General features: G+C 53.0%; 1 protein-coding gene across 1 annotated transcript; it reads left to right on the top strand.

The window, feature by feature from the left end:
* The first annotated feature begins 3,059 nt into the window (after window positions 1-3,059).
* Window positions 3,060-20,423, top strand: LOC142819716 (prelamin-A/C-like). The gene is made up of 11 exons (XM_075908302.1): window positions 3,060-3,400; window positions 8,385-8,541; window positions 10,578-10,703; window positions 11,252-11,422; window positions 11,947-12,072; window positions 13,732-13,952; window positions 15,930-16,143; window positions 17,757-17,864; window positions 18,767-18,886; window positions 19,116-19,199; window positions 20,127-20,423. The coding sequence occupies exons 1-11, from the start codon at window positions 3,060-3,062 to the stop codon at window positions 20,421-20,423; spliced, it is 1,965 nt and encodes a 654-aa protein (XP_075764417.1).
* Window positions 20,424-25,348: the final 4,925 nt, after the last annotated feature.

The following is a 25,348-nucleotide window of genomic DNA, read 5'->3' as shown; positions in this document are numbered from 1 at the left end:
TTACCAATTCTTGTTACTACACCTGTAAATGTCTCCTTTTGCTTTGCATCCAGCTGAGCTCTTTGATCCATGCCTTGTGGCAAAGGGTTGCCAAGCTCAGCTATCTCTTGTGCAGATTAACTTTTCTCCTCTGCTAGATAAAAATGGGAGTCAAGGAGAATTCAGAGGGGTGATTAGTTTTACTCCTTGACCTAGTAATTTAGATCAGGTGAAATGCTGTAAGGTCAAGGTCTGCTGGATAAGCTGAAATATTTACCAAAGTACAGGCTGCCATGTAAGAGTTCCTCCAAGGCAAGGATCCCTCTCCAGAGCTGATGCTTGAAGAGGAGACTACTCACCAAGCCAGGTGAAAGTAAAGACCCTTTAGTGGCATCTCTCCAGAGACCCTAATCATTCATTTGGATGCACTTGAACAAGGAGATGTTCCCTGCCCCAAGGAGGTTACGATCTATGTACAAGAGAAGAGACTTAAAACAGAGGTAGACAGGTGGGGAAATACAAAGAAATGGGAAGACCTGGTTGATCAGTCTGATAACCAGGCAATAATACTAATATTAGTATTAATAACCACTGGAACGAAGGCAGAAATCTTCCAAGGGAAACTGACCCTTTCCATCCTACTAATCCAGGTAACTGCAAAAGCCATAGAAAGGGAGAGCATCAGAGAATGACATTGGGGTTCATATTTACCTCTGTGCTTCTATGAGGAGAGGTAAACCAATCCCACTGGAACCCACCAGGTGTTCCCATCTGGAACCCATCCCAGATGCCCTGCTCCCGAAATGCTGAAAACTAGAAATGTTCAAGCCCAAAGCCTACTGACATTTTAAGCTAAAAACCTTTGGATTTTTAGGGTTGCTAATGAAAAGTCAAAACTTTTTGAGAGAGACAGATGCTCTCTATGAAACATTTCCCACAACATGAAATTTAAGTTTGGTCTGAAAACAGCTTGACAGGAAATTTTCAGCCATTCCTTCTTCCCACCCCAGTGAGGCCCTGGACAACCTGTTCCTCTCTCCCTAGGATCATTCTGTAATCCTCTGCTTTTTCCACGCCCACCTATGGATGGTCTAGATCATGGGTTCCCAAACTGGGGGGTGTGCCCCCCTGGGAGGTCATGAAGAAATTCCAGGGGGGGGGCGTAAGGTAACCCAGCTCCCCTCCCCCCTAAGTTTTTCTGCTATTTTTGTTTTTCGGCCCCCTTTTTTTTGCTCAACAAGTTTTGCTTCTAAGGGGGGCGGGGGTGAGGGTTACTCAAAAATCAAAAAGGGGGCATGATGCCGAAAAGTTTGGGAACCACTGGTCTAGATGGTGCTGGGTCCTGTTGTGAGTGCAGGGGACTGGATTTGATGCCCTCTCGAGGTTCTTTCCAGTCCTATGATTCTACACAGTCATCCTCCCCTTTTGTGTCTACTTCCCAGTTCTATCCTCACAGCACCTTTCATGCTGCCTCACACACCTGAAATCCCTTCCCTCCTCTATCCACCATGTCTCTAGCCTTATTTCCTCCAAATGTTCCAACAGGTCTATAATCCTTAGTGTCCTCCAATATCCAGAGAAGCGCTACTTTAAAATAACTCCACTCAAACAGGAGAGAGGAGTGAAAGACAGTAGAAGGCAGGAAGAGAAAATATTTCATGCCACCAGCTGTGCTGTGGTATCTGTTGGTTAGATGGATTATGTCAGGGTGTGGACAATAAAAAGGCGGCAGTTCTTCAGGGTTAGCCCCTGGTGGGCCACTGCTGCTATATTTACCTGCACCTCAGAAAGTACCAGTGATCACAGCTCCCATTGGCGACGGATCACCTTTCCCAGCCAATGGGAGTGGCAGGAAGCCACATGGCCTGAAACAGCGATCTTTGGCCAACGGGAGATGCGGTTGCTCCATACCTGAGGCAGTGCCGGTAAATAACGCAGAAGGGGCCGGCCAGAGGCTAACCCTAGTAGACTGCTGCTGGCTGGTATTTGCCCATCCTTGGATTAGGTCCCAGTCCCACAAAGAATTTAAGCAAAGGCTTAACTGTAAAAGCTGGTCTCTTTCACCTATGAAGTTGGTCCAAGAAAGGCTATTCCCTCATGCACCTTGTCTCTTTAAAGTGAATGGGACCTTTGTTTCCATTGGCTTGAATGGGAGCAGGAGCCAGCTGTAAAACAGCTGACAAAGCCATCAGCTGTTTAAAATTGTTGGCTGTGTCATGACTAATTATTAACTAAAATGAAAGTCATTTTCAGTGCCAATATGTGCACTGATAAGGCTGTTACTCCTTTGTTTCTATTGGGAGGAGGTTTAATCAAAATCATTCTGCCAGCGCACCAAAAGTTATCTAGAAATGCTTGCCCTCCCACCTGCGGCTCCAGGGTTCAATGCTAAGGGATGACTTTTGGATATGTGCTGTTTACTGGTTGTGATCTATTGATACCACGTGCACCCACAAATTGCATGGCCAGAGCATTATCTCTGTGTAGATAAGCTGTAAATCCCACTTTAGGCACTTTTATTACAGAGGTGGTCTGGTCTGGTTGCTAGAGCACTGGCCTGGGACTTTGGGGACCTGGGTTCTACTTCCTGGCTTAAGCCTCCCTCTACACGAGTATAAATTTTGCAAAGTGCAGGTCTACTGGTGAAAAGTGTGAGGGCTTGTTATTTACTCTATTGCTCTGGAACAAGAGGGGCACTTTGCGGTTCCGTGTATACCCCTTCCAAAGCAGAATAAACAACACTGAAAAGGCGTTCAGATTCCAGAATATCTCCATGGGGAGTCTACCACTCTCACTATCTGTGTTTCAATTCACACTTTAGTTTAGCCAGCTATCGCCCATAGCATGTACACAAGGCCTTTCTTTAAGCAGAGCCTGTTCCTCCTAGAGCCAATCAAAGTGGGGGATTGGCCCTCTTTTGCATAGCCACACCCACTCTCCACACCTGTTTCCCCAGGCTGAGATATAGGTGAATGGCTCAGGCTGTCAGTACCGGTGAAGTGGAAGTGAGGAGCGGAGCATTGAGCATCTGAGTCACTGATCCCTGGACTTGCATCTCTCTCTGGCTGTTTTCAACTGCTATGGCTGCCCCATGTCAGAAGAGGGGTGCACAGCGTAGAGCGGGTTGCCAGTCAACCCGCATCACCCGCCTGCAGGAGAAGGAGGAGCTGCAGGAGCTCAATGACCGGCTGGCCGTCTACATTGACCGGGTGCGCTCCTTGAAGTCGGAGAATGACAGTCTCCGGCAGCGAATCACCGAGTCTGAGGAGCCCTCAAGCCGTGAACTGTCAAACATCAAGGTGGCCTATGAATCGGAGCTGGCAGGGGCCCGCAAGACCTTGGATTCGTTGGCCAAGGAGAGGGCACGACTGAAGCTGGAGCTAGACACGGTGCGGGAGGAGTTCCTGGAGCTGAAGACACAGTAAGCTCTGGGGCAGGGCACGGGCAGGGGCCATGAAATCACTGTCATGCTAAGCCATGGGGCAGCTGGGAGTGGGAGAATTTCCTCCCACCCCCTCAAAGGAGCTGGAGTGGGAGCAACCAGCGCTAACAGCCTTGAGAAGGGAGCCACAAATATCCCGAGGCTGCAGGCTGGATGAAGGGACAATTTTTGCCCCCCCCCCCCCCCCCCGCTGCCACCTCCTGAAATCAGTTGCACCCTGGTCTGTGCATGTGGTCAACATTGTTGGCTCCATCCTTCTAGGGGAGTTGTCTTGGGACCGTTCAGCTGTTGCTCCCAACCCTGCATTAGATCTACAGCACCTTAGCTCTCTAACATGGCCCCCAAGGGGTTTGTTTTCTAACGGGCCTCCAAAAGGGACAGTCTGAAATTAATCTGCTGAGAACATGCCTCAAATAAATCCATCAGCCCAGAAAGTGGGAGAGGAACATTTGGCAGATGTCTTGGAAAGCTGCCCAGGTTTTTATATTTAGCTTCCTGTATCCTTCTCCATTTGGATCCAATTTTAGACCCCCCTCCCTGGTCATCCCCTCTTTAGAACAGTTGCTAGTTCTGGATTCGGAACCTAGGAACTTGTTGCTATTTGGAGATGGATTTTGGATGCAGTTTTCCCTGTGCTGAATGTCTGTACCTGTTCTCCCCGGCTATGGGCATGCTGGGATTGCAGGGAAGGAGGGATTTTGGAGAACATGAGGAAGGGGAACATGCCAAAGGGGTTTTGCAGCCTTAAATTTTAAAACAATCTTCTTGACCTTTGTCTTATGCCATCTATTACAATAGATGTTTTATGTGCGTTGAGACATGCGTAATTGTGCACCACCAGTCGAAACAAAAAACCTAACAATGGGTGCTTTTCTAATCTTCTGGCGGCATTGGAATCTCTCCTGAGTAGCTGCACAAGTGCTCTGCTTACAGGGAACACTGAGGCTATGTCTACACTGCAGGGTTTTTGCGCAAGAAGTCTTTTGCAGAAGAGTTCTTGCGCAAAAACTTTGTGCATAAAAGCGCTTCCAAACCTCAAAGTGCATCGCTTTTGCGATGTGCTTTTGCGCAAGAGACCGTCCACACTTCATGGACGCTCTTGCTCAAGAAAGCTCTGATGTGCTTTTTTGGATAGGCTCTTTTTGTGCAAAAAAACCCTTTAGAGCGTTCACACAAGCCTTTTTGTGCAAGAGCTGTAGCGCAAAAAGGAGTTATGCCTCATAGAAGGCGGTACACCTACACCACAAAAAAGCCTTCTGTTCTGTCAATTGACTGTAGATTTTCTTGTGCAAAAATGCACTTGATGTGTGCACGCGCCATGGGTTTTGTGCATTTTCGCACAAAAAACTTGTAGTGTAGACATAGCCTGAGAGGGACAATCTTTCTGTGCTTTGTTCTGTTCTGTTCAGTGCCTAGCACCATAAAATCCTGTTCAATGACTGGGATACCTAGACGCTAGAGTAATGCTGTGATGCATTGTACTTCATAGTCCTAGCCTGTTACCCCATTATTCATCATAGAACCATTGAATCCAGCCCCCTGCTCAAAGCAGGACCAACCCAACTAAACCATCCCAGCCAGGGCTTTGTCAAGCCAGGACTTAAAAACCTCTGGGGATGGAGATTCCACCCCCTTCCTAGGGAACCCATCCCAGTGCTTCCCCACCATCCCAGAGAAATAATTTTTCCTAATATCCAACCTAGACCTCCCCCACTGCAACGTGAGACCATTGCACCTCGTTCTGCCATCTGTCACCATGGAGAACAGCCTCTCTCCATCCTCTTTGGAACCTCGTTTCAGGTAGTTGAAGGCTGCTCTCAAATCCCCCCTCACTCTTCTCTTCTGCAGACTAAACAAGCCCAAATACCTCAGCCTCTGCTCATAAGCCATGTGGCGAGGCTGAGGTATTTGTACATGAGTGTGACAGTCCATGTGAAGCGTGCCTTGTAAGGTATCCGGGGAATAGGCTGAAACTGCTTGTTTTGTCCTATGGGTGTATGAACTGATGAGATTTTGCTATTGACTGTTAGGGTACGGCTACACTAGCTCGTTAGTTCGAGCTAGGTAGGGTAATGAGGGCAAGCGGAGTTGCAAATGAAGCCTGGGATTTAAATATCCTGGGCTTCATTTGCATCTCCATTTGCCCTCATTACCCTACCTAGCTCGAACTAACGAGCTAGTGTAGCCGTACACGTGCAGGTGGGGGAGACTCCTGCTGCCCCCTGTGCCAGCACCCCACCCCAGGAATCCCACAGGCCACCCTTGGGTCTCCTCAGGCTCCTATCACCATCCTTAGGAGCCCCCTCCTGCAAATCATGGGTCCTGGAGTGGCCACCCCAAGCCATGCCCGCAGCTACACGCGGCACGGACTAGGTAGTTGGAATTAAAGATCCCAATTCGAACTATCGTTACTCCTCATTCCACAAGGAGTAACGGTAGTTTGAATTAGGATCTTTAATTTGAACTGCCTAGTCCGTGCCGCATGTAGCTGTGGGCACGGAGTTCGGACTAAGGGGCATTTAAAAATGGCGGTGCCCGGGAACATGCAAATGAAGCCCGGGATATTTAAATCCCGGGCTTCATTTGCAACTCTTCTTGCCCTCATTACCCTACCTAGCTCGAACTAACAAGCTAGTGTAACCGTACCCTCATGGAACTATAGTGTGAGTCTGAGAGATGCCCACAATTAGCTCTCCAGTGGCAACAATGGAGGCAACCCACACCTAGATGGACTTTAAACGAATATTACCAGCTGTTGTAAATAAGAGATATACAATGTAATTAGAGAGAGCTGGATCAGCACCACACAGTGGGGATTGCTCAACCCGGAGACTCAGCAAGGCCCATCAGGAAATGCATAGGCCAGCGCCTTTCCAGGAACAGGAAGTGAAAGTGTAAAATAAGGGACAGTGACATCACCGGACTGCCTCTGTCTCCTCCCCCTCCTTCGATGAAGACCATAAGCACAGATTTCCCTTCCAGCCAGACAGCTCCTGTCCACAGGATGACTTGGGGTGGCCACTCCAGGCCCCATGGTTTGGGGGGCAGAGATGTCCTATGGGTGGTGATGGGAGCCTGAGGAGACCCAAGGGTGGCCTGTGGGATTCCTGGGGTGGGGTGCTGGCACGGGGGGCAGCAGGAGTTGCCCCCACCTGCACTCACCTGGCAACCTACTCTGCTCCATCTTGCTACCCTCTTCCAGTCCATTCCGCTCTGCTTCCGCCCCATCTTCGCATCCTCCTGGAATGTCCTTATTGCCGCAAAGCAGCTGTTTGGAGTGGGGATGTTGGATATGGGGTTATGGAATAGTCGTATAACTGCATCAAATCTTAGTGGTTCCTATTCAGGGTTGGCAGCCAGTGAGCTCCTAGCCCCACTCCCAGGGAACTCCCTGACATTCCACGTTGCTGCCTCTTTATCAGAGGCAGCAGCACAAGGTGGCAAGGGGAGCTGGTCCACAAGGGGAGCCGGTTTAAAAACCAGCTCCCTGCACAGTTTGGCTGTCTGCCGCCCCACGCTGCTGCCTCTGATACACGCCCCTGTCCACGGCGGGTCCGAGCTCCTAGCAGCACGGGGGTGTGGGGAACAGATGGCTCTGAGGGATATGGTGCTTGTCAGGAGCCATCTTAAAGCCGGCCCCCATGGGCACCAGTGTTTGCCTCCTCCTGCCTTGCTGTTGAGGCAGTGGGGGGTAGGGGAGAGTGCATGTAGTCATTAGGATTAACCGATAATCCCAGGTGTGTTGGTTAATCGTTTGAACCACAATATGCTAACATCCCTAGTATGGCGTGGGCTGGAAGCACTAGTAGGGAAGGGGAAGCGTTGGTCACCAAATCGCTGGTGGAAGGGAGGCGCAGGGAGGCTTCACTGTGGGTGGGTGCCAAGCACCTGCTAATTTTTCCCAGTGGGTGCTTCAACCCTAGAGCATCCACCAAGTCGGCACCTGTGATGACATCAACAAACAATTCTGAGTGTAGAGGTCATCCCTGCCGTCTCACTACCCAGAGGAGACAAAGGCTTTGAATGGGGAGATAAGTCCCTGGCTGAGAAGGGAATTCAGTCTCTGTGTGAAGTGCTGCAACTTGGCTGCAACATCCAGTGGGGTGGGAAAAGCTGTTTGATTAAAATATTGCTGCGTCCAAAGAAGTTTGGGATCGAGGATGCAGGTTTACTCTGATTTCGTAGGTAACTATCTCTGACCTTTACCTATCCCACTTTTATTCAATTAACATCTTTCTGTACTTAATACATTTCTTTGAATTTATCTTTACCAGTGAGTTTGCCTGAAATGCCTGGGGAATCTGCTCAGATTACAAAGGGGTGAGCATGTCCACCATCCTTTGACAAACTGGTGGACTAATTAATGAGCTTGCATTGTTCAAGAGAAGGTGTTGAGCCGTGTAAGATGATGGAAGAATCATAGAACTCTAAGGCTGGAAGAGACCTCAGGAGTCATTGAGCCCAAAGCAGGACCAATCCCAACTAAATCAGCCCAGCCAGGGCTTTGTCAAGCCAGGACTTAAAAGCCTCTAGGGATGGAGATTCCACCCCCTCCTTAGGGAAACCATCCCAGTGCTTCCCGCCCTCTTAGGGACACAGCTTTTCCTAATATCCAACCTTGACCTCCCCCATTTCTGGAGCTGTGTAGCTTAGAGCAGTGTTTCTTAAAGTGTTCTGCGGGAACACTTAGAGAAACACATTCATTGGCCACCCCAGTTTGTTTACTTACTGGCACTGTGGCTACAGAGTCTTGCAGCTCCCCATGTCTCCATTTCATCCTTTGTAGCCAAGGGGAGCCGCGGGAAGCTATTTTGGTTGGTTTCTGAGCTTTCCCCTAGGAGAGAAGGAGTGTTCGGACCTGGAATTGGTGCTCTGGGCCCCTCTGCAGCATTGAGTCCCCATTTGTCTGTGGCAGATGATTCCCTGAACCTGTCCCCAAAGCTGTTTGCTGGCTGTGTTCCAGGAATGCAAAGAAGGAAAAAGACCTGCAGGTGACCCAGGATCGCCTCCACTCCAGGGAGACTCAGCTCAACTCCAAAGAGGCTGCGCTCACCACCACCTTGGGGGAGAAGAGGAACCTGGAGAGCCAAGCCCATGAGCTAAGGGCACAGGTGGAAGAGGTGAGCAGCAGGTCCTGACTCCTGCCCCGTGCTGCCTCAGGGCCCCCAATTGCACTCTCTGCACTGGCAGAGATCATAGAATACTAGAACTAGAAGGGACCTCAAGAGGTCGAGTCCCTCCCCTGCCCTCATGGCAGGACCGAGCACCGTCCTTGACAGGTGTTTGTCCAACCTGCTCTTAAAAATCCCCTATGATGGCGATTCCACAACCTCCCTAGGCAATTTATTCCAGCGCTTCGCCACCCAGACAAGAAATTTTTCCTAATGTTCAACGTTAATATGTCCAGTCATGGCATTCCCCGTGCATGTCCTGCCATGCCTGCTGGGGAGCCAGGGAGCCAATATGAGGTGGGATGGTGGGTTCTCTCTAAGCGTCACCTGGGGAAGGTGCGGTCCCAGGGTCTGGCTGGTGTCGGGGGGGAGTCGGGGAGGCTGCAGTTCTAGTCCTGCTACTGTCGCTGACTTGAGAGCTTTGGCGTTGCTTTGCTGAGGGGAGAGGTGAGGCGGGAGCCTCCGTCCCCTCCAGCTGCAGAGGGGGATGATGGCGGCTGACCCGTGGACTTGCTGTGCCGTCTGCAGCTGTGGTCCCGTTTGCTGCCTGGACAAACTAGGAGAGGCCCTGCCAGACCCTGTCCAGTTGCCCAAATGGGCCTGGAGACCCACGAAATGGAAGGTCATTTCCTGGGCAGCTGTCAGTTTGGTGCAGGGGAGAGCCACTGACCTGCGGGAGGTAAAGGGCAAGGGGTCTGGAGGGAGTGGGTGTGACAGCCATATATTGGGGGGAGAGGATAATTGATGGGTTTAGCTATGACACTGTTTATGCAAATAGGGTGGTGACTATGTATACAGGCAGTCCCCGAGTTACGCGGATCCGACTAATGTCGGATCCGCAGTTACGAAGGGGGATTTTCTCGCCCCGGAGGACTCGAGCGGCGGGACACCTGGTCCCGCCGCCCGCCTCCTCCGGGGCGAGAAAAGCTGCTCCCCGTCTCCCTGGTCTGCTGCGGGAACCAGCAGACCAGGGAGACGGGGAGCAAAGCGGCGGAGGACCCGGGGCTGGACCCGCGGCCTCTTCCAGATCAGCTGGAAGCGGCCGCGGGTCCGGTCCCGGGTCCTGCGCCGCTTTGCTCAGCGTCTCCCTGATCTGCAGACCAGGGAGACGCTGAGCAAAGCCGCGGGGGACCCAGCCGGACCCGCGGCGCTTCCAGCTGATCTGGAAGCGCCGCGGTCCGGCCCAGGTCCTCCGCCGCTTTGCTTCGCGTCTCCCTGGTCTGCTGGGGGGGGACGCAGCTAGTGCCTCCCCTCCCCCAGCAGACCAGGGAGATGTGGAGCAAAGCCTGGGGCCTGTGGTAGAGCAGGTGGGGCGCTGCCGGTTGGTCCCGCAGCACCGCTCCTTGGCGCTACTGGACCAACCCGGCAGCACCCCAGCTGCTCAGCCCCAGGAGTCCTGATTCAGCCGCTGCTGATCAGTTTCAGCAGTGGCTGAATCAGGACGCCTGGGGCAGAGCAGCTGGGGTGCTGCTGGGTTGGTCCAGTAGCGCCGAGGAGCGGCTACTGGACCAACCCAGCAGCACCCGAGCTGTTCTGCCCCAGGCGTCCCCAAGTTAGCCGCTGCTGAAACTGACCAGCGGCTGACTACAGGAAGCCGGAGGCAGAGCTGCTCTGCCCTGGGCTTCCTGGAATCAGCTGCTGATCAGTTTCAGCAGCAGCTGACTTGGGGACGCCTGGGGTTCTTAAGTTGAATCTGTATGTAAGTCAGAACTGGTGCCCAGATTCAGCGGCTGAATCAGGATGCCAGTTCCGACTTACATACAGATTCAACTTAAGAACAAACCTACAGTCCCTATCTTGTACATAACCCGGGGACTGCCTGTACTGTGCAAATAGAGCAATCACATAGTATACCTCTCCAGAGGTGCAGGGCTCAGCAGCCGCCTGCTTAAGCACCTTGCTGGAGACCCCCTCCCCCTCCCGCCCCCATGTGGGTCTGAGACTCTCCACCTGGCTGCGCTCACATCCCCCTCTCCTATTCCCAGCTGGAAGCTGCCCTGGGTGAGGTGAAGAAGCAGCTGCAGGATGAGATGCTGCGACGGGTGGACGCCGAGAACCGGCAGCAGACGCTGAAGGAGGAACTCGACTTCCAGAAGAACATTTACAGTGAGGTGAGCGCTGCCCCGGAGCAACCCCCCTTTCCTCGGTGCAGCCTTGTACACTGTACAACCGGTGACTTGTCACCCCCCTACCTCCACCACCACCGCAGAGACGGGTTATGCCAGTGTCCACGGCAACAGAGAGTTTGTGGCGAGGGGCCCTGCCGGTGTCAGGGGATCCATTTAGTTCCATTCACAAACCTCCCCTCCAATTCCGGGGAGATGGGAGAAACTCTACACCTCGGGGCGTCTTAGCTCCACCACACAAAGCCCCCCTAGAGGTGACAGAGGAATTGTTCGGTCAGCTGTGCGGCTGGAGCAGATCAAGTGTAGAAAAGCCCTGAGCCTCCACCCCCAGAGGCAGGTAAATTCCACCCGGAGAAATTCCCTTTTGAGCCTGGCTTGTCCCAGCTCCCCTCTAGGACAGGGGAGTCGCAGCTGGTACCAGTGAGGGCCCACTCTCAAGGCTGATAGCTTCCTGCTGCCCTGTGCTGGTGAGCGCCATCTCTGAACTCCATGGCTCAGGCACCCCCTCCTTGCTATGCCCCCCCACCGCCCAGGAGCTTCGCGAGACCAAGCGTCGGCACAAGACCCGCCTGGTGGAGAATGACAACGGCCGCCAGCAGGAGTTTGAGAGCAAGCTGGCTGATGCCCTGCAGGACATGCGAGCCCAGCACGAATCCCAGGTCAAGCTGTACAAGGAGGAGCTGGAGAAGACCTATGGCTCCAAGGTAACGTAGTGCACGGGGCCAGGGATCTGAGATGGCAGCCTGCTGGGCCTGGGGCGCAGGCCTTGGAGCCAGGACCCCTGGGTTCTGTTCCTGCCTCTGCCCCTGGGCCTTTAAGTAGGTCACTTGAACCCTAATTTTCACCAGCAGCCTGTGATCTCTCAGAGCTCAGCGCGCAACTCCCTGGAGCTCTGATTTCCACCAGCCCAGAGAGGCCTCCCCTCTGTGTGAAACCAGCCGGTCAGGCTGAGCTGCCACTAAAGCTGGGCACTGGAAGGAGGTTGGGGGGCTCTTCCCTCTCCTTGGACCCCACCTGTGAAATGCAGAGAAGCAGCCTCATCTGCAGCTAACGGCTCCCACTGAGCAGCCCGGTCGGTGCCATTGTCTCTGGCGAGGGGCTGGTGAGAGCTCACCCTCGCGGGAATCTGTGACCAGCCCCACCCTGGGCCGTCGTCCTCCCTCCCTGCTGGGGCGCGCGTAGACGCTGCCCCTCTGCAGCGCTAACCTGCCTGGCCCTTGGGCTGCAGCTGGAGAACGCCAAGCAGTCGGCAGAGAGGAACAGCAACATGGTGGGGGCCGCCCACGAGGAACTGCAGCAGTCGAGGATCCGCATCGACAGCCTGTCGGCCCAGCTCAGCCAGCTGCAGAAGCAGGTGAGCAGGAGACACCCGCGAGAGCCTGGCCCAGCCCTCTGCCCCTCCTTTCGCCAGCCCCCTCCTGGCTACCCCAGGCCTTTGCCCCAAGCCAAGTGCCTGCCACAGGAAGCTCCAGTCAGTGTATCAACACACATGTGATCAGCACCAGGTGCTGCCCACAAGCCACAGGATGGATTTGCCAGGGGCAAAACACCACCTCATTGGAATGACTACAGGGCATGGGGGATTGGGAGGAGATGGGCAGGTTTGGAGGGGCACATGAGTAACTCCCCCAGCCTTCCTGACTCCACATGGGACAAAGCGCGGGGCTGCATGCACCACTGCTGGGTTCACCCCCAGATTAGTCTTAAATCTTCCAGTCACTCATTATAACTAGAGGCCCGGAGCGCTGGTTCTGGGTCTGGTAGCATCTAGGGATGTTAGAATTCAGGTACTGTAAATTATCGTATATAACCTGCGGGTTATACGTCTTTTTACAAATCTCGCTCCCCCCCCCACGGGGTATACATGTCCGTGGGGTATACACATTTATTTTTACCCATTAGAATTGGGTCAGATCCGCTCCGCTGCAGGGAGGGCCTGACGAGTTTCCAGCGCACCTGCGCTGTGCTCTCCGTTCCACTGCCCGGAAGAGGGTGGGTTGTGCCTGGCTGCGGCTGCATGGGACCTGGGTGTGAGTGCAGCTCCCCTCCCTCAGGCCGGCCAGCTTGCCTGCACTGTGCTCTCCATTCCCCCTGCTGAAGCAGGATGGCTACCTAACAAAAGATGGGTGGAATGCAGGACATTGGCAGTTTATCCTGGTATGTGCAAATATCGTGAATTAGCCTATAGAACCCGCGGGGTATACATGTCCGTGGGTTATACACGAGTGCGGGTTTTATACGCTAAAACAAGGGGAATTGTGTGAACATGTAACCGCTGTGTTTTTCAGCAGTTACACGCATCTGCAGCCGGCTCCCTGGCAGCCAGTGTGCCCCACTCCCAGAGAGCCGGGTGCCAGGCTGCGCTGCTACTTCAATATCAGAGGCAGCAGCGCGGGGCAGAAGGCGGCTCCCCCAGAGCAGGCAGGAACCCGCGTGTAACCGTGAACATTAACCCATAGGCCCAGGCTTCCCGGTTAACTGTTTACCTGGTTATACGCTCACAACCCTTGTAGCATCCCAAGGGTGGGAGACCTGCAGGACTCAGTTCTCCGCTGGGAGCTGTTCTGTCAAGGGCTGTTCATGCCAGCGGAGGAGCTGACCCTGATTGTCCAGCTCCGATCCCACCCCGACGGCTCTAGGCCACTCCAGGTTCCACAGGGGCCTCTTATCCACCTCCACTCGAGCTGCAGCTTGACATCTATCTAAGGGACGCACGCTGGCAGGACCTTGCCGGGCAGGCCCTGGCCCTGATTATGCAGCCCCGGGCCAGACCCCAGACAGGCTTAGGACCAATAGGTCCTCATGGACCCACTGAAGCGAAAGGCCACCACAGACCCGGTCTAGTAACAGCCCAGGGCAAGCTGCATAATGGCTCAGTGGCCCTGGAGATTCACCCCAAGGGAAGGCACCGTGTCTATGCCTAGGGTGCCCATAGCCCTGGTAGCCAGGGGCACCCTCTGCTGCTTGTGCTCTGCCTCACCCCCTCCCTCTGGTGTGTCCCCTCTGCTCCCAGCTGTCTGCCAAGGAGTCGAAGCTGCGGGACCTGGAGGACGCGCTGGCCCGGGAGCGGGAGACCAGCCGCCGCATCCTGTCCGACAAGGAGCGGGAGATGGCGGACATGCGAGACAGGATGCAGCAGCAGCTGGACGAGCACCAGGAGCTGCTGGAGATCAAGCTGGCCCTGGACATGGAGATCCATGCCTACCGCAAGCTGCTGGAGGGCGAGGAGGAGAGGTGGGTGCAGAGAGAGGCTCCTTCGTGGGCTGAAAGAGGAGCCTGCTGGGGACTGAAGGGGGAAAATCTCGCTCCCTTGGGGTACAGAGCCCCCAGAAGGGTCTGAGGCCAGAGGTCAAATCAGTGAGGCAGGAGAGAAACCTAGAAGAGAAAATTTTATGATGCATGCATGCAGGCTGTCACTTCCAAGAGTGAAAGCAGCCCTGACAGACAGATTCAGGGATTCTTTATACAGTATGTTCAGACAGCTCAGTTGTTGATTGTTTTTCTTTAACATATCAAAGTCTCAGCAGAAGCACTCTGAAACTTCTGTTCACCCTAGGAGTGCTAGAAGTAAGTTTTACAGAACAAAGCCATATGAGAATGTGGAGTGGAGAAGTCTACAAGGCAAACTGTGACAAAGATAAGGGTTTACATGACAAATTGTGACAGACTAGGAGTATCCATGAACTTGAGATAGGCATTGTAAGGGTCTTGATTAGAGCTAATTTGATTTCTCTCTGTTACAGGGAGAGAGGCCTGGAAAACTTTTTAACCCTTACAGCAGTTTTCTTTTAGAGAGTTTTGATTTCCTGCACAGTCCCCCCTTTAGACACAATTGGAGTTATTTGATTTTTTTTTCTCCCACAGGACGTGGCCAAGGGAGGGGCCTGGTGGGTGGGAGGATGCGCCAATGGGGGCAGAGCAAGGAAAGGATGCATCAAGGAAAGGACACATCTGATTTGGGGCTGGGAACACAGGGATGACCTGACCCGAATGTGAAGGGGATAGGTGCCGCAGTGACGGGCCAATTGGGGTGGGTTATGGATCCCACCTGCCCCATTAGCCCAGCCAGTTACAGAGACAGGAGCCAGTCCCAACACCTATCTCTCCTGTCCCTGGCCACTCACATGATCAGAGCCTCCCATTTGCCGGAGTGTGTTTCTGCAGAGCCCGGCTCCAGACGGGATTTAGGGTGTAGGCAAAGGAAGAGGGCAGGTCTGGAAGCTGAAATGGGCAACTAGGCTGGTGGCTCGGAGCAGGACGTGGTTGGCTAGTCTGACCAGGTGTAGAGACAGGCCCTTGGGCAGCTGCTTATAGCCCCACAGCAGTGCCGGGGTCTGTGAAGGGCAGCTGGTTGGTGCCTCCCGCTCTGGTCAGTGATGGTCGTAAGCCCCCAGAGGTGTGTGGAGCTGACGGCCCTGGAGGCTGGATACCCTCTCAGGAGTACAGGCAGCATTTGGACGGGTTGCGCTTCCTGCCCTGCTAATGGGACGCCAGCTCCCTGCGGGGAGCCCGCCCTCAGCCACCACAGCCTGTTCAACTTTGCTGAGAGAGTGGGAAGAAGCCGGGGGTGCGATGTTGTGATGGAGACGTGTCCTCCAGGGAGAGTGGCCTCTGCCCGCAGGCCAACAATCAGCCATGAAATTGAGTCCCCTCTGTGCCTAACCAGGCCTTGGTGGGCCAGCACCTAAAGCAGAGCTGGGCAAGATGTGGCCCAGGGGCCAGATCCAACCCACCTACCGCTTTGATCCAGTCCACGGGCCACATCTGGCCGCTTTCTATTTATATCCTGCTGCCCGAGCCACCAAATTTCCAGGCAGTGGCTCAGGCAGCAGGATCCTCTCTAAATGGCTCCAGGCTCCTGGCCATGGCGCTACCCCAGCAGGGGCCAGAGCCACGAGCCTTTTACATAGCGTCAGCAACCCGGGGGGCTGCCGGGCAACACAGTAGCAGCGGGGCCGGGAGCCACAAGCCCTTTGCTCTGTTATTACCTCAAAGCCTCCGGCCCCAGGCAACCCTGGGGAGAGGCTAGTCCCCAACCCCGCCCCTTCCGCCCCAAGCCCCGCCTCTTCTAAGGGGGGAGAGGTAGAGCTGGATTGAGACCAGTACCAAAATTCATTGTGGCTGCCCAGCAAAAATGACTGCCCACCTCTGGCCTAGAGGGTCCAGGCCCTGAGTCCAACCTGCACTCACCTCCTTTCACTCTCTCCCCAGGCCGAGGTTCGCTCCAAGCCACAGCTCCCAAAAGAGAAGCTCCGAGATCCATGTGAGACCCTCCACCACGCCGGGCTCCTCCAAGAAGAGGAAGCTGGAGGATGGGGAGCGCCGGACGAGCTTTTCCCACCATGTTAGGACCAGCGGCCGCGTAGCCGTGGAAGAGGTTGATTTGGAAGGGAAATTTGTCCGTCTCAGGAACAAGTCCAAAGAGGTAAATTTCCTGGGGGGGATTCTGGTCGTGTATGAGCACGGTCAGGATGGGTCCGTGGCTGGAAAGGAAACCATGTTGCTCTTGGAATGTCCTTCCCCTTGGGTTGGCCCTAAACCCACTGGGTATATCTAGACTACATGCCTCTGCCGACAGAGGCATGTAAATTAGACATACCGACATAGTCAATGAAGCAGGGATTTAAATATCCCCTGCTTCATTAGAATCAAAATGGCCGCCGCGTTGTGCCGGCTCAGCTGTATGTCGGCTCAAAGCAACAGTCAAGACGGGGATCGGTTGTCAAGGAAAATCATCAACCGATCCCTTATTCCTTGTGAAACGAGGTTTACAGGATCAGTCGACAACGGCTTTCCTTGTCAACCGAACCCCATCTTAACTGCTGCTTTGAGCCAACAAACAACTGAGCCGGCACAACGCGGCAGCCATTTTTATTCTGATGAAGCAGGGGATATTTAAATCCCTGCTACATTGACTATGTTGGTATGTCTAATTCATATGCCTCTGTCGGCAGAGGCATGTAGTCTAGACATACTCACTTTGTAGACATAAGGTGCTGCCATTTTTAAAGGAGATTTAGAGCCAGTTCCTGTAAATCAGTTTTGCTCTGTAGCAGTGTTTCAATCACCCTGAGGGGTACTTGAGAGAAGTCTGGTGGATACATCAACACAACTGACATTTGGAGAAAACTGAATTTTGGTTTTAAGTGTTACAGCGTTTTATTATTTTTGTACTTTTTACACCCAAAAATTTCATCACCCACACAACTACAATTCAGTTGTTTAAACAAATGTGTTGCAACGGTAGAAAAATTTTTTGTGTGCCTCAAAAAAACTGTGGGTGCTGGGGATACTTTTAATTTTTTTTAAAAGAGTACTTTATAAAAGAAGGTTGAGAAACACTGCTCTCTAGGAATCGATGGGCCAGATCCACAGCTTTGGAAGCTCTAGAACAAAAGCTACTGTAGACGCGTAACTGATTTTGTTCAGTCTTCCACTCACTTCCAAGATCTGCTAGAATCAAGCAAAGTTCTCCTACTCTTAACATTAAGTGAATTGAGTAGGAGCACAGCTGTGACTGCTTCAGAAGCAGGCCTAGCGGTAGCAGTCCCTAGCTCTTCTGTAGCACTTCTCATCAGTGCATCTCAAAGTGCTTGACAAGGAAGTTCAATATCATTCCCATTATATAGATGGGGAAACTGAGGCACAGGCCAGGGAAGTGGATTGCCCAAGGTCACCCAGCAGGCTAGTGTAAGAGCTAGGAATAAAACCCAAAAACTCCTGAGATCCTGTCCAGTAGTTTGTCCACTAGGTTGTGTTGCCTACAAACTGCTTTGACGCTCTAATATCAAGACCACACTGTACTGGCAGCTGAACCTGCCTAGAGTGAGAGATGGTCCCTGCCTCCCAAATTATTGTGTCTGTAGAGAAGACAGACAAAGGATGAGGAGCCTGAGGCCAAGGGAGGTAAAGTGACTTGCAGAAGGTGAGAGGGTCTGTGGCAGGGTCCCTTGACCTCAGGACTTGTAGCCAAGAGAAGGTAAAACCAGAACAACCTTGAGGGCTGGTTTCTCACGGCTGCTGCCTTCTGTGTCTCAGGACCAGGCGCTGGGAAACTGGCAGATCAAGCGTCAGAATGGAGACGAGGCCCCTGTCACCTATCGCTTCCCTCCCAAGTTCACCCTGAAGGCCGGCCAGGTGGTCACGGTGAGTGGCAGACAGCTCTCGCGCGGGTTAGGGAAGGGTGAATGCCCTGGGGAACTGGTCTGTTCTTCACTAGGGATGTAAAATCCCATTTAATTGGTGAACCGGGATGTTTAATGGGGGGAAAAGAGGGTGAGCTGGAGCGGCCCCTTCCACCCCAGGCAGGGCTGCTCTGGCCAGGCATTATTAAGGGTGGTGGTTACCAGTTATCCTTTCACATCTCCATGGGCAGTGGTGGGTAGTGTAGGTGAGGGAAGGCATTGCCTTCCCAAAACTACCCACACTGCCCAGCCTCCTGAGAGGGCCTGGTGCCGTGCCATGAAGCAGCCTGGTGGCCAGAGAAGGTTGGGGCCACGACCAGCAGGAAATCTGGGGTTGGGCGGGGCCCTCAGCTGGGGTTGGACGGGGCATTGTCTCAGGTGGGGGGAAGGAGTGTGGCTTTGGTGGAAGGGTCAGAGCTTTGGCTTGCCTTCCCCAGCTGGGCCTTCACCCACCACCCATGCACATCCCTATTCACATTTCTCTCCCTGGCTCCCACTGTTCTGAAGAGCAGAGCAAACCCAGCCCCTCTGACCCACACGCACCTTCTATCCAGGCCCCTACTTAGAATGGCCATAGGGTTCCCCCTTGGGGACAGGGCAAGATCTCAGCTCCTGATCTTGCTGAGATACAAAGCCCAGATACGGAGGAGGGAGGTGATCTCCACAGGCAGGAAAGGCCAACCCTGCCCCATAGCAGCAGTGGCTCTTCTGGGGTTCCTTCCATTTGGGGAAGAAGCGATGCCGAGTTTTAACATATTAAGCTCTAAGCCACATCTGCCGGACAGGGACAGCCCCCAGTGGGCAGTGAGGGGTAGGTTGCTCTGCCAGTGGGAGGTGCTACCGATTTCTATGTTTCCTCTTTAGATCTGGGCCTCCGGCGCCGGCGCCACCCACAGCCCTCCCACCGACATGGTGTGGAAGGCCCAAAGCTCCTGGGGCTCTGGAGACAGCCTGCGCACCGCCCTGATCAACTCCAATAGAGAGGTGAGGCTCCCGCTCCAGTCCGCTGGGCAGTCCAGGTCTGGGGGCTGCATGCTCCGGCCGGGTACAAGAGAGGATGGGCAAGGGGTGGAGAACGGTGGGGTGGGGTCCGATTCATGTGCTGCCGCCGTTTGCGAGCTGTGAGACACTGGGCTGGGCTGTTACCTGAGCCTTAAAGCAAAGAGGGATCTGTACAGGGGACCTGACTTTGCCCTCTCTTCCTCTCACCCAGGAGGTGGCCATGAGAAAGCTGGTGCGTAGGATGATCAGCGACAGTGATAAGGATGAGGATGGCGAAGGCAGCGCCTCCCCCCAAGTAAGTGTCGTGCTGTCAGGGACAGGCCGAGGGATCTAGCGGGTAGGGAGCTCAAGCGAGCCGGTTCTGCCCGAGGTCTCGCCAAAGGCAAGTCCTCTCCAGCTGGTGCCACAATTCTCAGGATCAGACCCAGGTGAGTAGGGAGCGGAGATAATGGGGGAGGAGCCCTGTCGCTGATCTGGCTAGGAACCAACCAACCGTAATCATCAGGAGAGCTGCTTTGCTCCCCCAGCTGCAGGGAAGCAGGGGCGGAACCATCCCAGCAGGAAGATTCCCCCCCAAAGAAAATGCTGCCAGCCAATTGTACAATAACTAACTATCGGTTATCCAGAGATGCTCTGTCATGTATCACACATTGATCGCTATCTGGCCAGTACCCCATGCCCTCACTTTCAGTCACACGGGGGTGACAGGAAGGTCACAACCAGGGTTCCCTGTGAGCTGGGTGCTTGTGATTCCAATGCTGCCCAGCTGACTAGCCAAGCACCCACATCTAGGTTTTTGTTTTGACTAGTGGTGCACTTTCACACACAGCTTGATGAATGTAAAAAGTTATTCTGCACATGGATGGAAAAGATGAGAGGGAACGTTGGTCCCGCCCCTAGGTAGAGAACCCCCCCATGACACATTCTGGTCGAGTTGGGATTTTCTAATGCACCTGTCACTCAGGGCTCCGCGGTTTCTGAGCACCCTGCAATGGCAGAACATCCGCTGGGGTCTGACGCCCCAAAGCACCGATTGCAAGACTAGGCTGAGGTTGGGCAGGCACAATCCGGCCCTGCCAGGGCGAGGAGGTTCTTGGCCAGCTCCTCCGCTCAGGGATCCTCTGCAGCCCTGAGCCTCCAGCGGGGTGTCACTTGAGAGGAGCTGTCGGCTATCTGGCTATCTGGTACCAAAGGCCCCTTGTTTCTCTTTCCACCCCTCCAGGGCCCCTGTGGCGGCACGGGTGATGCCAGAGAGCCCACTCTGCACCCCTGCGGAGCCAGGGAGCCCACTCCACGCCCCCGCCCTGTGGTGTGCCGCACCTGCGGCCAGCCAAAAGACAAAGCCAGCACGTGCCAGAAACCTGTGACCGGCTTCATGCTCCCAGAAGCATCCACCTCCAATGTCTTCATCGCCTTGAGTGGCAATGGCAAAGGCAGCAGTTGCCTTGGTGGAAACCTGCTGCCCAGGTCCTGCCATTTGCTGGGAAATTCTGAGCCCCGCACTCAGGTCAGTGCATAAGAAAAAAGGCTGCCCCCTCTGTGGCAAGGGAATCCAGCAAGAAGGGGGCTCCCGGCTGACAGAGCTTCCTTCCCTGAATATCCCAATAGGAACTGCGGCTGGTGGAACCGCCGCGTATTTGATTCTTCCTCCTGCCTGCTGGTCAGGGCCAGGTCTGGGTCAGGGTTGACGTGCTCTAAATACAGACAGCCCCCTCCCCCACTCGAGAAGCCAAACTCTAGCTCTCCCCTCTAGTGGATGCTGCTACAAACGCAAGTGGTTTGTGGATGGGGATCTGGTGAAGGGAGGCTGCTCCCTGTAAATCGCTGAGCGGGACGGAATGGTATAAACAGATTTACTGATCCGGATTTAGGTCCCAAATCCGTCCATATGTGCTCCCATTTCAGGCCACTTTTCTGCACCTGGTGACTCCCCGTCCTGACACCCCGCTGCCCCCAGCTCCAGGGTCCTCACTTGGGCCACACTACCACCCAATCAAAGAGAAGTCTTTTTGGAATGAGGGCAGCAGGGTTTGTGTGCTGTGTGTGTGCAGTGCTGGTGAATGGGGAACGTTCCCCCATCGCCACTCATCAGAGAGAGTCCCACAGCCCTCCCCCCGGGGAGGCTGCATTGTTTGGGTCTGCCACAGAAAACTTAGTGGAGCTGGAGAGTCATTCCTCCCACAGAGCGACTTGGCTTCGGGTGGGAGCCTTGGCTAATGAGGCTGTATTTGACTCACCAGTTCTAGGGCCCTGTATTAGCTCTACGCACCCTGCAGCAAAATCCAAACAGTAGCCATCTAGGTCTGCGCGATTCCCGGACAGTCCCAGCTGTCCATAGCCAGACTGCCCAAGGTTCTTTAAAATAAGGCATTTCAAAGGGGCAGCTGCCCTGGAGACCAGGGTCAGCTGGGGACTGCCCAGTTGATCCCGGGCTCTGCATGGCATTTCCCCAGAACCCCAGGTTCAGCTGCTATGGGGAGCTCAGGATAAGCTGGGAGTCCCCAGCTGACCGCGGGCTCCACCTCTGCCCCCTTGAAATGTTGCCTTAGAGTTTCAAAGTGGCAGTGCCACACAGCTGTGCAGTACTGCCATTTTGAAGTACCCCTTCCCCCCTTTTGCTATCTATATCTGAAGAGGCAGCAAAGTGGGGAGGGGGAGATGGACTAGTCCACTAGTTGACTGACACTTTGATAAGCATTTGCATATTGTTTAGTCAACTAGTCTTTAACTTTCCTACCGGGGATCAGCTGGAGGGCCCAGCTGATCCCCAGCTCCCTGTTGTGCTGCCTCTTTGAAGCACCGCTCCTGCACAATACTATTCTAATCAATGATATTATTCTAATATACTCAATAGTTTCATAATTTTCAACCTATTTCATATCATAGATACATCACCTATAAAATGGGAGAATGAGATGATATAATCATTTATGACTGTAGAGTGCTTTGAGATATGGATAAAAAGCACTAATCATTATTATTAATTATTTGTATTATAGTAGCACCGGAAGCACTCACTCATGAACTGGGTGCTCGGTGCAGTACAAATTCAAAACAAAAACATGGGTCCCCTCCCTTAAGAGTCACAATTTAAAATGCGAGCTGAGGAATTTTTCACACTTACAAGATTATTTCAGTACTCTAATACTAAGTACTTAGCAACAGATTTTCTTGATGACTATTGCTGTTCCGCTGTAACTTAAGCAAACAAATTAAGATTTATTTATTTTCTCTTTTCTGCCTCCAGGGTCCACAAAATTGCAGCATCATGTAACTAGCAGAGGGTGCTTGGGCTTACAACCTGCCATACCATGCTCGTTTTTCTCCAAAGCAAGATAACCATTTTTTCCTACAGCACAAGTTTTATATGTAGAACGCGAAAAGATGATTGATTTTTTTTAAAACAAGAAAATAACCTTTTTCTATAAAACAATAGTTTTTCAGCTCCAACATTTTTTTAAAATCTAAAACCAAAGAGGTTGCAGAATTGTGATTACCAAAAAAAGAAAAAAAAAGACTGTAGTTTAATAGCTCTTCAGGTGCATATCTATATATATTTGCCAAAGCTTTTTATATAGGGCAAGCAGAGCTGAGCGCTGACTGTTGCTTGCCAGCAGGAGCCCTGTTGCTATCACAGCCGGGCCATGCCCTTGCACTTAGACCCTACGGCAAAGCTCACTTGAAGTCAATGAGCTTGGTTCAGGCCCAGAATCCTTTAGTGGGAGGATCAAAGCATCAGGCCCATTTCTCATCTACACCAAGGCCTTTTTACATCCCGCTCAGAGTTAAAAGTGGCCTTAAAGTGGACAGGACTGTAACTGATGAGCACGGCAACAAAGAACCTTGGGGAAATTCACCCAGCGGGCCTGATTCTTCCTGACAGCACCGTGTCAGCTTCAGGCTCTGTTTAATCGCCCGTTTAGCTTATGATCTCCCCTTTTATCCCATTTCTGCTGTTTCACTGCCATTCCTTGCTAGCTGCTGCACTGCCATAGCCAGGGGGACACTGCTGGGGTCAGGTCTCTCAGTTCTCGTACTGTACTTGTGGGGTTACTCAAAGACTCTTTCTTTCTTTCTTTCTTTCTTTCTTTCTTTCTTTCTTTCTTTCTTTCTTTCTTTCTTTCTTTCTCGTGAAACCAGGTTTACCTGTGCCGATCAATCATAGAATCATAGAATAATAGGACTGGAAGGGACCTCAAGAGGTCATCGAGTCCAGCCCCCCGCCCTCAAGGCAGGACCAAGCTCCACCTACACCATCCCTGACAGATGTCTATCTAACCTGTTCTTAAATATCTCCAGAGAGGGAGATTCCACCACCTCCCTTGGCAATTTATTCCAATATTTGACCACCCTGACAGTTAGGAATTTTTTCCTAATGTCCAATCTAAACCTCCCCTGCTGCACTTTAAGCCCATGCACTTTAAGCCCATCAAGAAAGGCTTCTTTCTCAGCGCGGCGCATCCAGACTGCCCCGATCTGCCGACAAACAGCTGATCGGCAGAGCGGGGCAGCCATTTAAATTTAAACGAAGCCGCGATTATTTTAATCGCGGCTTCATTTCCCTCTGCCGATCTGGCTAATCTACATGTCTCCGTCGATGGAGGCATGTAGTCTAGACGCACCCTAAGAGGCTGAGCAAAGCAGATTTGGTTGAGGGTGTTAACGTGGGCTTCTTTATTAATGTTAGACCTTGTTAGTAATCAGTTAAGTTGAAATGGTTTAAGTTGTTTGTGGGTTCGCCATTTTGTTTTGTTTAGAACAACAGGTGAGCCTCCATTTTGATTAGTCTTCTTCCTTGCTCATGGAGAAGACAGGAAAACAGGGAAAGAGAGGGAAAGTGCTGCTAGGCAACAGGAGTGCGTAATTAGGGGGTGCTCAGAGTGCTTGGGGCTCTCTTCCTCCACCTTGTTCACAGACGGGGTGCAACAAGTGCTGCTCAGAGAACTGGTCACTAGCTTGGAGTGTCAGTTGTGAGTAAGGTGGTAACATCAGACGGGGTATTTGATTATTGGGGAGTGCAATCGCATGCGTGGATCATTGGATTAGACAGGGCTAACACGCCCCCATGATGGGGCAAAGGTGCAAGGGTAGGATCTGAGGTAGGACCTACCTAAGTAGAGTTGCCAGGTGTCCAGTTTTGAACCGGACAGTCCAGTATTTGAGTTTTCTGTTCGGGAAACAAATTGAGAAAAAATAAATGAGACAATAGAAATGTCCAGTATTTTCTACATAAGATGTAATGTAGACTGTGATGGCATGTCAAGTGTTTTTGTAGAAACCATCTGGCAACCCTAAGCTCCTGCTGTCATTGAGTCGCTCCCGATCCCTGCCATCAGGAGAGGAGACATGAAGTCAGCTTTCCCTGGAGCTGGGTAAAACAGGAGTCCTAATATCGGCTGCCCTCCTCTGTGTGCCTCCTGCAGTTTTCAGACCCAGTTATTCTGTCCAGGTATGTCTACACTACAAAGTTAGTTCGAACTAACGGACGTTAGTTCGAACTAACTTTAATAGGCGCTACACTAGCGCTCCGCTAGTTCGAATTTGAATCGAACTAGCGGAGCGCTTAGTTCGAACTAGGTAAACCTCATTTTACGAGGTTTAAGCCTAGTTCGAACTAGCTAGTTCGAATTAAGGGGTGTGTAGCCCCTTAATTCGAACTAGTGGGAGGCTAGCCCTCCCCAGGTTTCCCTGGTGGCCACTCTGGCCAACACCAGGGAAACTCTATGCCCCCCTCCCGGCCCCGGACCCCTTAAAGGGGCACGGGCTGGCTATGGTGCCCGTGCCAGGTGCAAGCCTGCCAGCACCCAGCCAGCAGACCCTGCACCTGGCACGGCACAGAGCCACCCACCCGATGTCCCCCAGCCCACCCCCTCTTCTCGGGACCAGGCTGGCGGCTCCCGGGAGCTTGCCCTGGACCGCAAGAGGCGGGCACCTTCCTGGGCTAGTGCGGACATCGTGGACCTCGTCCACGATCTCCGCACTAGGCACAGGAAAGTGGCCGTCTAGGGCAGGAGAGCTGCCAGCCTGGCCACCCAGGAGCAGGTGTGCATGAAAATCAAGGGGGTCCACTGAGACCCCCGACCCTGAGCCCTGAGCTTACAATGGCCGTCCTGGGTCAGACCAAAGGTCCATCTAGCCCAGTAGCCTGTCTGCCGACAGCGGCCAACCCTAGGGACCCTGGAGGGGATGGACCGAAGACAGTGACCAAGCCATTTGTCTCGTGCCATCCCTCTCCAGCCTTCCACAAACTTTGGGCAGGGACACCACTCCTACCCCCTGGCTAAGACTACTCCATGGACCCAACCTCCATGACTTGATCTCACTTCCCTTTCAAGTCTGTTCTAGTTGTAGCCTTCACAGCCTCCTGCAGCAAGGAGTTCCGCAGGTTAACTATTTGCTTTGTCAACAACAACAACAACTTTCTCTTACTAGTTTCAAGCCTGC

This window comes from Pelodiscus sinensis, chromosome 24 (assembly GCF_049634645.1).
Source record: "Pelodiscus sinensis isolate JC-2024 chromosome 24, ASM4963464v1, whole genome shotgun sequence".
In the NCBI taxonomy this organism is placed as follows: Eukaryota; Metazoa; Chordata; order Testudines; family Trionychidae; genus Pelodiscus; species Pelodiscus sinensis.
The sequence above is the reverse complement of the archived record's forward strand: the minus strand, read 5'-3'. Positions and strand labels throughout refer to the sequence as shown.